This window comes from Trachymyrmex septentrionalis, unplaced genomic scaffold, assembly GCF_001594115.1.
Source record: "Trachymyrmex septentrionalis isolate Tsep2-gDNA-1 unplaced genomic scaffold, Tsep1.0 scaffold88, whole genome shotgun sequence".
Taxonomy (NCBI): Eukaryota; Metazoa; Arthropoda; class Insecta; order Hymenoptera; family Formicidae; genus Trachymyrmex; species Trachymyrmex septentrionalis.
The window spans coordinates 680,748-692,535 of record NW_017306070.1 but is presented as its reverse complement, the minus strand read 5'-3'; the positions used below and the strand labels follow the sequence as shown (position 1 = coordinate 692,535).

The following is an 11,788-nucleotide window of genomic DNA, read 5'->3' as shown; positions in this document are numbered from 1 at the left end:
GGGGGGAGGGAAGCATTTTCTCTCCTCCCCTCCCCCTCCCCCTCCTCCCTCCTCTGCACGGTCGATAGTACTGCACGGACAATCGTGTCACACCGATCGACGTGCCGCGGTGCACCGTGTGATTTCCCTGTCCTGCAACCAATGCTGCGTCGTTGACGCGCGTATAAACATGCGTATATATCTATATACACACTGACGTGGGGCATTTGTGTGCGCGCCAGATATTTACGAAACATCACAGAAACACGTTCGCGACCTTGCCGAGTCGCGCCGCGCCGCGCCGCGTCTCAGAAATCGGTAACGTTATCTCCGGGAGAAGCGGGCTGGTGTTAGTGATATCGACTTCGGTTTACGCGAGATCGACGAGATTGCTTCACCTTTCTTTTCATCCTCGACCGGCTACCTTGGCTTTTGTCTGCTTGCGCGACCGCTTCTGAGAAGCCGCTCGCGAGGAGGTGCGTCTGCTGGCCGACATCGTTTTCGTCGACGCGAGAAACGTCGTTCCGTCCGATATTACATATTTTTGAAAGTTGTCTCCTCCTTGGTCACGCACACTCGCACATTCCTCTTCCTCATGACCGCCTCGCCTTTCTCCGCTTCCGTGAGAGCAGCTTGCATTCGCACCGTTTCGAAAGCACAGGAAAGCTGACAAGAGCAAAACGCAAATCGTTAAAAATTCGTATTAGAAAACGCATTTGAAGATTGCAAAACTGAAGATTAGAACCTAACAGTTATCAGATAATTTTAATTAAAATCCATTCGATTCTGTGATTGATTTCTAATAAAAAGGGTCAAACGATGTAGAGTGAAACTCTACGGATTAAAGTGAAAATAAAAGTCATAATCAAATTCTAATTTTCAATTGCGGTTGAACCAGAATCCAAGAAGAAACGGGAAAATAAAATAAGAATTATCTACTCGGTTAAATTGTAAGTTTTAATTTATTGAAAATAGGAATTCAATTAATTTGGAATAAAACGGATTAAAACTGTTTAATTGATCAAATTCTAATCTTCGATTTGCAATCGTCGTAATTCCGGCACGAAAGGGAATTTCACGAGGTTCGAAGTAAAAGAAAAAAAAACGATCTTCATTGTCTAACAGGGAAAGAATTGAGAGGAAGTCTTGGGTGAAAAATCGTAGATAGCGCGGTTAACGACGACAGTAGCTTTATTCTCGATTGCACGGGTGTGACGGGCGAAATATGTATAAATCTTTTTAGGCCATCGTCGACGATGTAACGTGGTGGTGGTACGGCACTGTTCAAGTTGTTGCGAAAGATGTGTATTTATCCTGCGCGCGATAAGCATGTTTTGATCGTAGTTTGAAGTTTGAATATCTGCTGACACTTATTCTTTGCAAATGCAACGCGCGGACTCGCACACGGGTGCTAATTATTTGCTATTGTTGAAACTGAAAGTTATACCTTGCGGCGTGACCTTAATCTCTGAAACTCTGTCGAACTCAGTCGTGAATAACGCATGGAATAATGAAGAATTCCCATAAAATTGCTATATGTTTGTGAACTTTTAATTGTAATGGAATCAAGGTAATTATTCACAATAGAGCCTTTTCCGAATTTTAATATTTCTTTCTTTGCACTCTTGATAAAAATCTTTGTTGCGACTCTAACAGTGACAATCAATCGAAGAAGGTCGGAAGATGTGTAATCTATCTATTTTTTAAGGTGTTTATTTCCAATATAAATTTTTACGGACATTATAATATATGGCCTTTAAAAGTGTGTATTGAATTTATCTATTACATCTTTGCATCCATGCAAATGGATGTATTTATAATATACTAAATATACTAAAAATAATGAAACTGAAAATATAATTAGTACACAGATCTCTACGCAAGATAGAGCGTTGTACTGAATATATTTATTATTCTCTGCTTTAAAAAATATAAAATTCTGCATTAAAAATAAAAATTCTCTGCTTCACAAAGAACACAAAATTATATAAGAAAATAATTTATATCTTTAAAGCAGAGAATTTGTGTTTTTAAGTGAAGATTTAATATATACGCATGTAGTATACTAGTCATATTTAGGATTAAAATCAGCTTTTTTAAGAGAGCCATATATAATTATGTAATGTCGGAAGATTCGAAAAGTTATATTGAAAATAAATAGTTAAAAAAATGAGTAGGTTACATATTTTTCGACCTCTTCCAATTGATTATCACTGTTAGAGTCGCAACAAAGATTTTTATCAAGATTACAAGAAAAAAACATAAAAATTCAGAGAAGGTCCTATTATAAATAATTACTGAAAATTAATCTGAGAATAGTCTTCTAATTTTATTTTGTATTAATAATTACCTGTATTAATAATTCCGATTCTGTAACTCTTATCAGCAATGCCATCGTCGTTACATTGTTGTTTTATCATCATACATCGCATTATCGTCATAGGTATTACATACAATAAAAAAGCTACGCAAAACGGCAATGTAACAAACTGTCGTTAAAGTGTAAGTACACTAGAATATACGGTTTCTGATAAGTTGAAATTTGTTCTTCCCTATTCCTATTGCCTGTACTGTATATTCCAATTAAGAGTCACTTTAACTACATATCGTATTATTAATTCGTTGTAATTTATTAGTATTTTTGATTATTATGTATACTTATTTACTGAATATTTTCTGGAAAAAATAAGGAAAACTGTTGTAATTGAGTTTTATTTTTTTGTTGTTAAGATATAAAAATCACCCCAGACCTATTCCCGGATTAATGGAATTTCTAAAAAAATCTTGTTGACAAATTTGTATTGTTGTTGCAAAAGAGTTGATGTTTTGCAATTCCTCATTATTCCAATTAATGTGGCTTAGATCCGTCGAAGGAAATTATTGTACGGGCTTTTTAATGTATATTTTTAACAGCATGCTGGTAAATAGGTGTATGTGTGAGAAGCTTGACATTTTTAATTTCATAAATTATTACTTATTTTAAATAAAGATATGTATGGTATTGCGTAGCATTTTCATAATGCGTATAAACGTATACAACTGAATTAACAGCAGTCGTAATAGCCCATTTATGTGTAGGTGTCTAGAGAGAAAATTTGAGGATGAATTCGGTAGGAACATCCGTACACAATTGATGAAAGATCTATTTAGAAATAACCATCAGACAAATTTAAAACGACAGACTCAAAGAATTTTCGATACACATGCTAAGTTAATTTGATTTCTAGACCATACCCATTTGTGTTGAAGCATATCTGGCATTACAATTATAGGAATAACAATATATCGCGCAAGAGTTAAAAGAATTGAAAGCAAAATGTCCTCTTTGTTAACAATAGCTATTACGAAGCAAAGACGGGCGACTACGTGCGCACTTTCACAGACATGGAAAATTTGATTACGCAAAAAGTTACGTCGGCAACTCACCCTGCGAACAGATAGAAAGAGTCCTCAGTTAATTATGATCTTTATATTGAATGTTTCTCATTGCAGATCATAATTACCAATTCGCAGCTTGCCACGTGCAAATGCAATTGCTCAGATTTGTCTGCAACCGCGTGAAGACCCTTAAGACTGCCCGTCTCCTTACCAAGTACCCTTTCAAGTACCATGTGGAAGTAGTAATCTATAAATCCCACTGAAAGGAGGATGCCAGTAACTAAACGCATTCCATATCCTTCGCGGTAAGTAAGCCTACGGTTTACACATTACGTAATGTAAGCCACAAAACCATCTATCTTCTCTATCACGTACGGCTTGTGTTCAAATGTAATTTGGATTTTCTTATAGAAAGCACCGTGTATAAGAAACACGCAGTGTTTCCGTAACGTTTATGTGAAAACGAAAATAAAGCGCGCTTTTGTAAACAATTACTTCGTAGAGAAAGTTCAAGAGACAGATCGCCTGTACATGGTGATGTATCTTCCTTCAACTTGCAAATTGACAGTCGGAATTGTCTCGTTATTATCTTTAATAAACAATGCAAAATATTGAAGAGAGTGTGTCAAATTCGTTCGTTTGACGAATTAACTGGTCTTGATACAAATATATATTAACAACATTAAGTCATCTCGCTCGATATCAAATACTTAAATTACTTTGCTGTACAGTTATAGGTATATCTGATATCTTTTTGCTTTTGGGATCAGAAACTATTTCCAGTTACAGACATCCTTCTGTTCGACGTTTTCATAGTTATTAACATATTAATCCCACATTTTAATCTCCAATGAAATCTCCTTTTCCTTGGTGGAAGCTATAATTACGCAAGATTAATGAAACATTCAGGGAATGAGAATAATTTGTGCAGTTTTAACACAACATGTACTGTAATGCAACATGTAATTGCTATATTATATTATATATTCATCCTCCATTTTACTCTTATGATCTCCTAACTAGGGCTATTATGACTGCATTGTTTCTATGAGGATTTATTTTTCTTTCCTGCAAAAATTTTAATGAAATGAGAATTATCATTGCTTTACGGGCTTAATAAATAAAATTTATAATACTCACTGTATAATTGATTCTTCTTTAAATTGATTGTTTTACAAAAAATTAACGTATGTATGTACGTTACTTAGTTGTTTGTCACATTATTCTATAAGAGATGATATGCCACTATCATTATTTAGCCACAAGTATTAAAAATCCAAATAAAAACAGAAATTATAGTAATTACTTCAATAAGAGAGAGAAATACTTGTGAAGTTATTAAATGTCTTGATTAAGTTTGCAAAACTGCAAATAGGAGATAAAATTTATTTCTGAACTAATTTTAATTTGATAGAAATCTAATTAACGTTTAATTATCGAAATTTAATATTGAAAAATATTTGTAATCAAATATCACAACGTATCTTGCTGAAGTTTCGTTAGAAGAAAGAGATTGTTCCAAATTCATCAGAGAATCTGTTTCATCGTCAAGAATCTTTAAAGAAAAATAGTAGTAGCACATCACTTTACGTATACATACGAACAGTTCATTATACCGTATATTTTACATTAGATCCGACGGCGGTAGTAGCGAGAGCCCATTGCTCGTGGAAGAAGGTGAGACAGTCGGTGCACCTCACAGTCCACGCAATATACACAGTCACAGCCATTCACATGGCAATCCACACCGATCTCACAGTTATCATCATGAAAAGCCCAAACAATTAGTGAAATACGGTGAACTAGTTATACTTGGGTAAGGATTCCCAGCAAATAAAATAGATAATGTAAAAAGAACAGAAGGTTAATGACTAATGAATCTTTCTAACGACTTTCGCAGGTACAATGGTTACCTTCCACCTGGTGATAGAGGAAGAAGGAGAAGTAAATTCGTATTATACAAAAGACCCGTGCCAAATGGTGTTAAGCGTAGCAAGCATTACATCGTTAAAACGCCCCATAGTTCGCAAGCTATCCTCAACACGAAACAGCACTCGATTTCGTACACACTTTCCAGAACACAGGCTGTTATTGTCGAATATACAGAAGATGAAAAAACGGATATGTTTCAGGTAAGCCCGAAATATCTTGTGGACTACAGAGTTATTATACCCACAGTATGTATGTCCACGATACATACTCTCTATTACAAAGTTTCTAAATTTTATTAAAAAATTTCATTTTTTATGAGATTTTTGTAATTTTATTTATTTTTAATTATTCAAAATATATTTTACTAAAGTAATACAGTCTTTATAGCAATTGTATACAATTTTTAAAAATATCTCTAATAAATTTCTCTTAATATGTGAGAGAAATGACCTCCATCGAAATCTTCTGTACTTCACAATTTCCGAAATTATTAAAATGTTGTCCTTTCAGCTTGATTTTCAACTTGGAAAAAGAAAATTATCATAAAAAACTATATCAGGCAAATGCGATGGATGAGAGATCAAGCTTTAAGACTACGTGTTTACTCTTTGTTCTATTATTTTTCTTGATAAGTGTCAAAAACATACTTCCACTTTTAATGTCACTGCAAATAAATAATATAACGTAGAAAAGTGTAACTTTACAGAGTTAGAAAATAATTCCATACTATTTTAGTAGATAGCTTTAGTTACATAGTCTATAGAAATAAGTTTGGAAACTTTTGAGACAGATCCTGTATGAAGCTGTGCGCAGCAATGTACATATTTAAGTCATATATTCGTAGATCGGTCGTTCGTCCGAATCGCCTATCGATTTCGTAGTGATGGACACATGTGCGGGCAGTGGTGATGGTGGTCTCGCTAATGAAGGACGTGTCGCTCAAAGCACTATCAGCAGGTTCGCTTGTCGGATCCTGGCAGATCGATTGGATCCCAGAATCGCTAGAATCTATGCTGCAGGCTTTGATAGTTCAAGAAACATTTTTTTAGGGGTGAGATTCGCAATCTACGATTAACTGGATGACCTGATATACTTTTGGCAAAAAAAACTTAATAAATTCTTACACAGGAAAAGGCAACTAAATGGCAAGAGAATCGCGAGATTGACGGACTTACGACAAACGGGGTCCTGATAATGCATCCGCGGGGTCAGTTCTGTGGTGGCGAGGCGCAATGTGGTTTCTGGCGAGAAGTTAGTGTAGGCGGCGGAGTTTTCTCGCTCAGAGAAAGTAGGAGCGCTCAACAGAAAGGCAACGTCGTAGAGGACGAAAGCAATATTCTACAAGATGGTACTCTGATTGACCTCTGTGGCGCCACTTTACTTTGGCGATCAGCCGAAGGTCTCGCGAAGTCTCCGGTAATTTACATCGTCTTTAGAAAAATGTATAAAATCATACATAGTTTATATTGTTAAATGCACATTTTTTTCTCAGACAAAACAAGATCTAGAGGAATTAGTTGATGCTATAAATGCCGGCAGGCCACAATGTCCTGTAGGCTTAAACACATTGGTTATACCACGTAAAGCAGCTTCGGATTCGACGCAGCAGCAGCCATACGTTTACCTTAAATGCGGTCATGTACAAGGGCATCATGATTGGGGCCAGGAAAAGGATAAAGTTACGAGAAAGTGTCCCATGTGCCTTGTCGCAGGGACGGTAGTAAAACTGTCTATGGGAATAGAGCCTGCCTTCTACGTAGACTGCGGACCGCCCACTTATGCATTTAGTCCCTGTGGACACATGGCTACAGAAAAAACTGTCAAGTTAGTAATGCGCGTTCCTAATCGTTCACACTTTTGAAAATAAGTTATATAGATGTTACAAATCTTTCAAATATGTACTCTCGTCTCTCCCCATTTTCTTTATTTATCGTTTGTTTTTCTCTTGCAGATATTGGGAGAAAGTAGCCATTCCACATGGCACAAATGGCTATATCGCGATCTGTCCCTTCTGTGCGATACCGCTCGAGGGAACGCCAGGATATGTAAAACTAATTTTTCAGGATAATGTAGATTAAAAATATAAAATAATGGAAACATGTAGAAATTAATAACTTCTTAAGAAATATAAGGATTATTGAACTCAATGAAAAGAGAGGAAGTTTTTCTCGTTGTTAATCATTCCTACTTGGCTTAAACAGATTATCCACATCAGATAGGTTAATAATTTAATTAGAAGTTAGATGGAGTTTAGATAATCTCTAAACGCGAGAAACGCGTATATGGAGTACAGATGAAATTGAATTCGGATCTGATCACGAGTCGACCATCCTGGACCTGAAGCTACTCGTGCCACCTGTATCATAGTGTCGTTGCACAGGTTTTGTATGTGGTAAAAAAGCTGCATTAACGACACTATAACGCTACAGTTACAACAGTTACAGTCGTTAAGAGTTACAGAATACTCATTATGTAAAATTGTTCGCTATCAATTAGTAATTAGATTGATTAATAATAGTAAATTTTTCGCCAGAACAAATTTTGCGATGCTACAAACTTATTATTTTTGTATACGATTTGCAAGTAAAAATTATGATATTGTACATTTACATAGAACTGAAGATTACTAGAAATGAAAGAAAACTAGACACAAGAGATAAGTTTTTAATATTTTATTGCCAAAATACACGAAAAGTAATGCTTACTCGTTCTCTTCCGAACGTAAGCGTGCACTGGCATTTGTTACACGTATCGAAAGTTGTTGAGCACGCTCGACAATGAGTTTCCTCTTCTTACTGCTAACAGCATGTGCAATCTCTGCACAAAACTTGCGATTTTGCATCATTAAAACTTCAAGTTCCTGTAAAGAATTAAGTCTTTTTGTTTACTTTGTCAAGAAATGCATAAATAGAATATACGATTGTGTAGAAGGTTCAGACAACAAATGTGTTTATGTGTAATAATTCTAATTTGTACAATGCAAAACGTTCTTCAGATCCGATTTTATTAAAACTATATTTTAAAAAATTTTAATTCAATTCATGGGCATTTTAATAAATAATTCATACTAAATAATTTTGACAATTTTTTCAATATTATTATGTACATTATGTCTCAGATGATATCAATGGATAATCATTGAATAATTGCAATAGATATCTTCAAATTTAATGTATATTACAATGTTTGCAGGATTGAAAGATTAAACACAAATATTTTGAATTGTAATAACTGAAAAATTTTGAAATATTTGGAAATATATATTCATATTTGTATTTCCATATCATAAGAAAAGAAAGTTGATAATGATAACAAAAGAGAGTTAACACTAAATTTTGAATGCTTTCCATATAAGTTGACACATTTTGTTGCTTAACATTCAATGAATAACAATGATAGAACATTTGTGTCGAATTGTGTCATCAAATAGAAAAGCATTATTTAGTAATTAACTAAAGTACCATTTTATATATATAAGGTCTTAATTAATTGAGTTTTAAGATTTTTTGAAGTAACACGTTACCTTCACGTTATGTACAAGGACCTTGCGGAAACCAGTTGGTAACATGTGACGCGTTTTTTTGTTGCTACCATAACCAATACTAGGCATCAAGTATTGGCCCTTAAAACGCCTGCGAACTCTATTATCGATACCTTTTGGTTTACGCCAGTTGCGCTGCAAAGTGTATGCGACATTATTTATATATATGTATATATACCTTTTAAATTATTTTATAGTTAATCCGAAAGATCAATTTCTCTCGGAGAATAAAAGTTTAATTAAGATGCATAGATATGTAACGTTTTAATAACAGTGTGCAGAAATTAATGCTATAATATACAAAGAGTGTAAGCAATATAACCAAACTTTACAACATGCTAACTCGATTGAAAAGGAGAATTGATAAAACAAAAGGTACTCACCTTGAGTTTATTATATCTATCACTCTGATGCCTAATAAACTTCTTCGTTCTTTTTTTCACGATTTTGGGTCGATAAACCGGTCGGATAGACATTTTGAGTTCTGTTTAGCGTATCACTGAAACAACAGCAATCGAATCACTCCAATCATAAATGTTTTCACTTATACCTCATGCCTAAAAATATTGCACTTTCGCACTCGAGAAAATCATCAAAAATTAATCAGTTATTACATTACATTTGCGTCATTAATGATTATTACGAAAAATCCGGATTCTCCCGTGTGATACATACCCGCTGCAAATACGTCGAAAAACGGAAAGGCAGAAAAAGATTTTGCTTACTGCGCGCCATCTACTGCATACTGGACGTGATTAGGATGCGATCACATGTAGCGCAATATGCGGTAAGCGATAAGGTACATTTTCACGAGCCGCTCAAACTAGGCTGTGTCCAACATTCACTGCTTGCCGAGCGAATGAGCACGATTGGTTCTTACCTGTGGATTCAACCAATCATGTTTAATTACTCGGTAAGCAGATCTACAACGGGAATCTCTAAATGTTTTATCGATGATTATCGATCTATCGTTAACTAGAGTCCTAAATAAATCAGAGTAACATAACACGTGAGGCACAAAAAATTCAACCAATCAGAGATCTCCATTTCATAGAAAGGAAGGAAACACGAAGAATTTTGATTGATACGTTTTCTTATATAGGAAAGAATCAATGGCTCCCTGCGTTCAACAGAACACAATAGTTTTGCAACCGTTTTATGATTGTCTGTTAAGATAAGGTCATTCTACTCATATCATACTTTAGATCTAAAAGTATAATCCAATCAATGCAAAGAAAACTTTCAACAGTTGCAAAATAAACGTTCTGCTGAACGCAGCCAATCATATTAAAGAATCACCGAGCACAGCCAATACCTCTCTCGTCCGCCGCAACGCGGCGCTTTGAGAGGCGATTTCGCGCTTCTTTTGTTTTTTCAAATTCGCGTCGCATCGGATGGCGAGTGCATTATTGCGAACGATCGTGAAGTAGAAATCGCGTCTGCGCGTTTAATAGTCTGCGATCGCGATCGATTTCCAGAAGCGGATTGCGCGTCCGATCAAGATGTTGCCTCGCGAGTATTTTTTCCGAATCGAAACGCGCGAAATATGTGCGTCGCGCGTGTCGAACGAGGGTGTGCTGTGCGACGATATCGTCTCAGATTGAAATCGGCGGGATTCAGAGGACATCCGCCATCGAATCCTTTCCACAGCGAACAACGTAGCTACCACGATCATTGCCAGGTAGGCGCATTTTCTGGAATTAACATCGTTAATATTTTCGCTGGAGTTTGATCGTACTTGTGTGTGTCCTTCGCGCGTATCGAAGCTTCGATCAACGTAGTTAAAACTGTTGAAATTGCAAAATTTCAACCGTTGGAATTTAGAGTGACAGATCTAATGCTTCAGTCGCTTATTTAGGTACATTTTCACGTGCTAAAATAAGCAATTGGAGCGACAGATTTTTTGAAAATAAGATATTGTAGTATCAGCCTGTTTTGAAAAGTGACGTCTTGTAAAAGTGAAACGGTTCATTGTAAGGAATCATGCCTATGGAAATTTTTTTATCAGGACGACAAGGACGTCTGCAATGTATCACATTTTCAATCAATTCCACCTTCAATTTTCATAAGGTTTGTGTGAGTCCTTTCTAAGTAAAGTTAACATTTTTATTTTTAAATAATATTTTAAAAAAGAGGAATCCTATATTCGGTCAAAGCGGATCTTAGTACTTAAATGCATAATTCTTTGTGAATTTATAACATTCTGATTCTGTATACCACATGTAGGACCGAATATAGGATTCTTTTATTTAATTAAATTTATTCTCCTTGAATAAATTTCAATCTCAATCTCTAGTCTGATCGGCTTAATTCGATTTTAGGCTTTGCGTTTAGATTTGTTTGCAGAAAAATATCCCTTATGAAGAAAAAGGATGAATCCTTTTTTATTTTTCTCAAGATTATGTATTGTTATTTTATCCATGACAGATAATATATAATAAAATATAGAACAGGAATGTTCTCTTTCTCTTTTTCTCTTTCTCTTTCTATGGTACAAGGAGATACATTTAATTAGAGGAAATAAAATATTTCTATGATAATTATAATAAAAAAGTATTTTTATAATTATTATAATAAAAGAAAATTAATATTTTTATAATAATTAAGGCGGGAATTTTTGTAACATATAAAGGACCAACGTTACTTACGACGATGTTATAATAGTGAATAATTTTAATAACGATGAAAATTATGTACATATTTACAGGCTTGTAAACACTTATTCACTTATTTCGTAATATGACACGTGTAAGGGCCTTACTACTACTTCGTATGAAACGCTTTTCTACTCGATTAACGGATATAAACTTAATGTTTCGCGCGGATCACGCGGCTGTCACTTTTGCGCCTCAACGAGCCTCAACGCACTCGAAAATGCGTTGAAAAATACTTTCGCGTCTATACGAAAAATATATCGAAAGAATATACTTCGAGTGTATCGAAATGTGTGTTTGATTC

General features: G+C 35.0%; 2 protein-coding genes across 4 annotated transcripts in view; one reads left to right on the top strand and one right to left on the bottom strand.

The window, feature by feature from the left end:
* LOC108755532 (protein pellino) overlaps positions 1-7,408 on the top strand; it is an 8,662-nt gene extending 1,254 nt beyond the window's left edge. The window contains exons 2-8 of one of the 2 annotated variants that reach the window (XM_018498592.1): positions 3,472-3,662; positions 4,991-5,173; positions 5,258-5,489; positions 6,134-6,340; positions 6,418-6,705; positions 6,782-7,113; positions 7,241-7,408. In XM_018498592.1, coding sequence (XP_018354094.1) covers positions 3,628-3,662; positions 4,991-5,173; positions 5,258-5,489; positions 6,134-6,340; positions 6,418-6,705; positions 6,782-7,113; positions 7,241-7,367 — 1,404 coding nt within the window. In that variant the 5' untranslated portion in view covers positions 3,472-3,627 and the 3' untranslated portion in view covers positions 7,368-7,408. The remainder of the gene's footprint in view (positions 1-3,471; positions 3,663-4,990; positions 5,174-5,257; positions 5,490-6,133; positions 6,341-6,417; positions 6,706-6,781; positions 7,114-7,240) is intronic. The other variant, XM_018498593.1, reaches the window with a different exon arrangement.
* A 538-nt stretch (positions 7,409-7,946) lies between these two features.
* Positions 7,947-9,577, bottom strand: LOC108755536 (60S ribosomal protein L32). Of its 2 annotated transcripts, none has more exons than XM_018498598.1 (4): positions 9,506-9,577; positions 9,214-9,329; positions 8,813-8,965; positions 7,947-8,149 (listed from the first exon to the last, which is right to left on the bottom strand). In XM_018498598.1, exons 2-4 carry the CDS (start codon positions 9,304-9,306, stop codon positions 7,991-7,993), a joined length of 405 nt encoding a protein of 134 aa, XP_018354100.1. In that variant the 5' UTR covers positions 9,307-9,329; positions 9,506-9,577; the 3' UTR covers positions 7,947-7,990. The 2 variants fall into 2 exon arrangements, with proteins under 2 accessions (XP_018354100.1, XP_018354101.1); XM_018498599.1 differs by having other exon boundaries at positions 9,214-9,338; positions 9,506-9,570.
* Between the last annotated feature and the right edge of the window lie 2,211 nt (positions 9,578-11,788).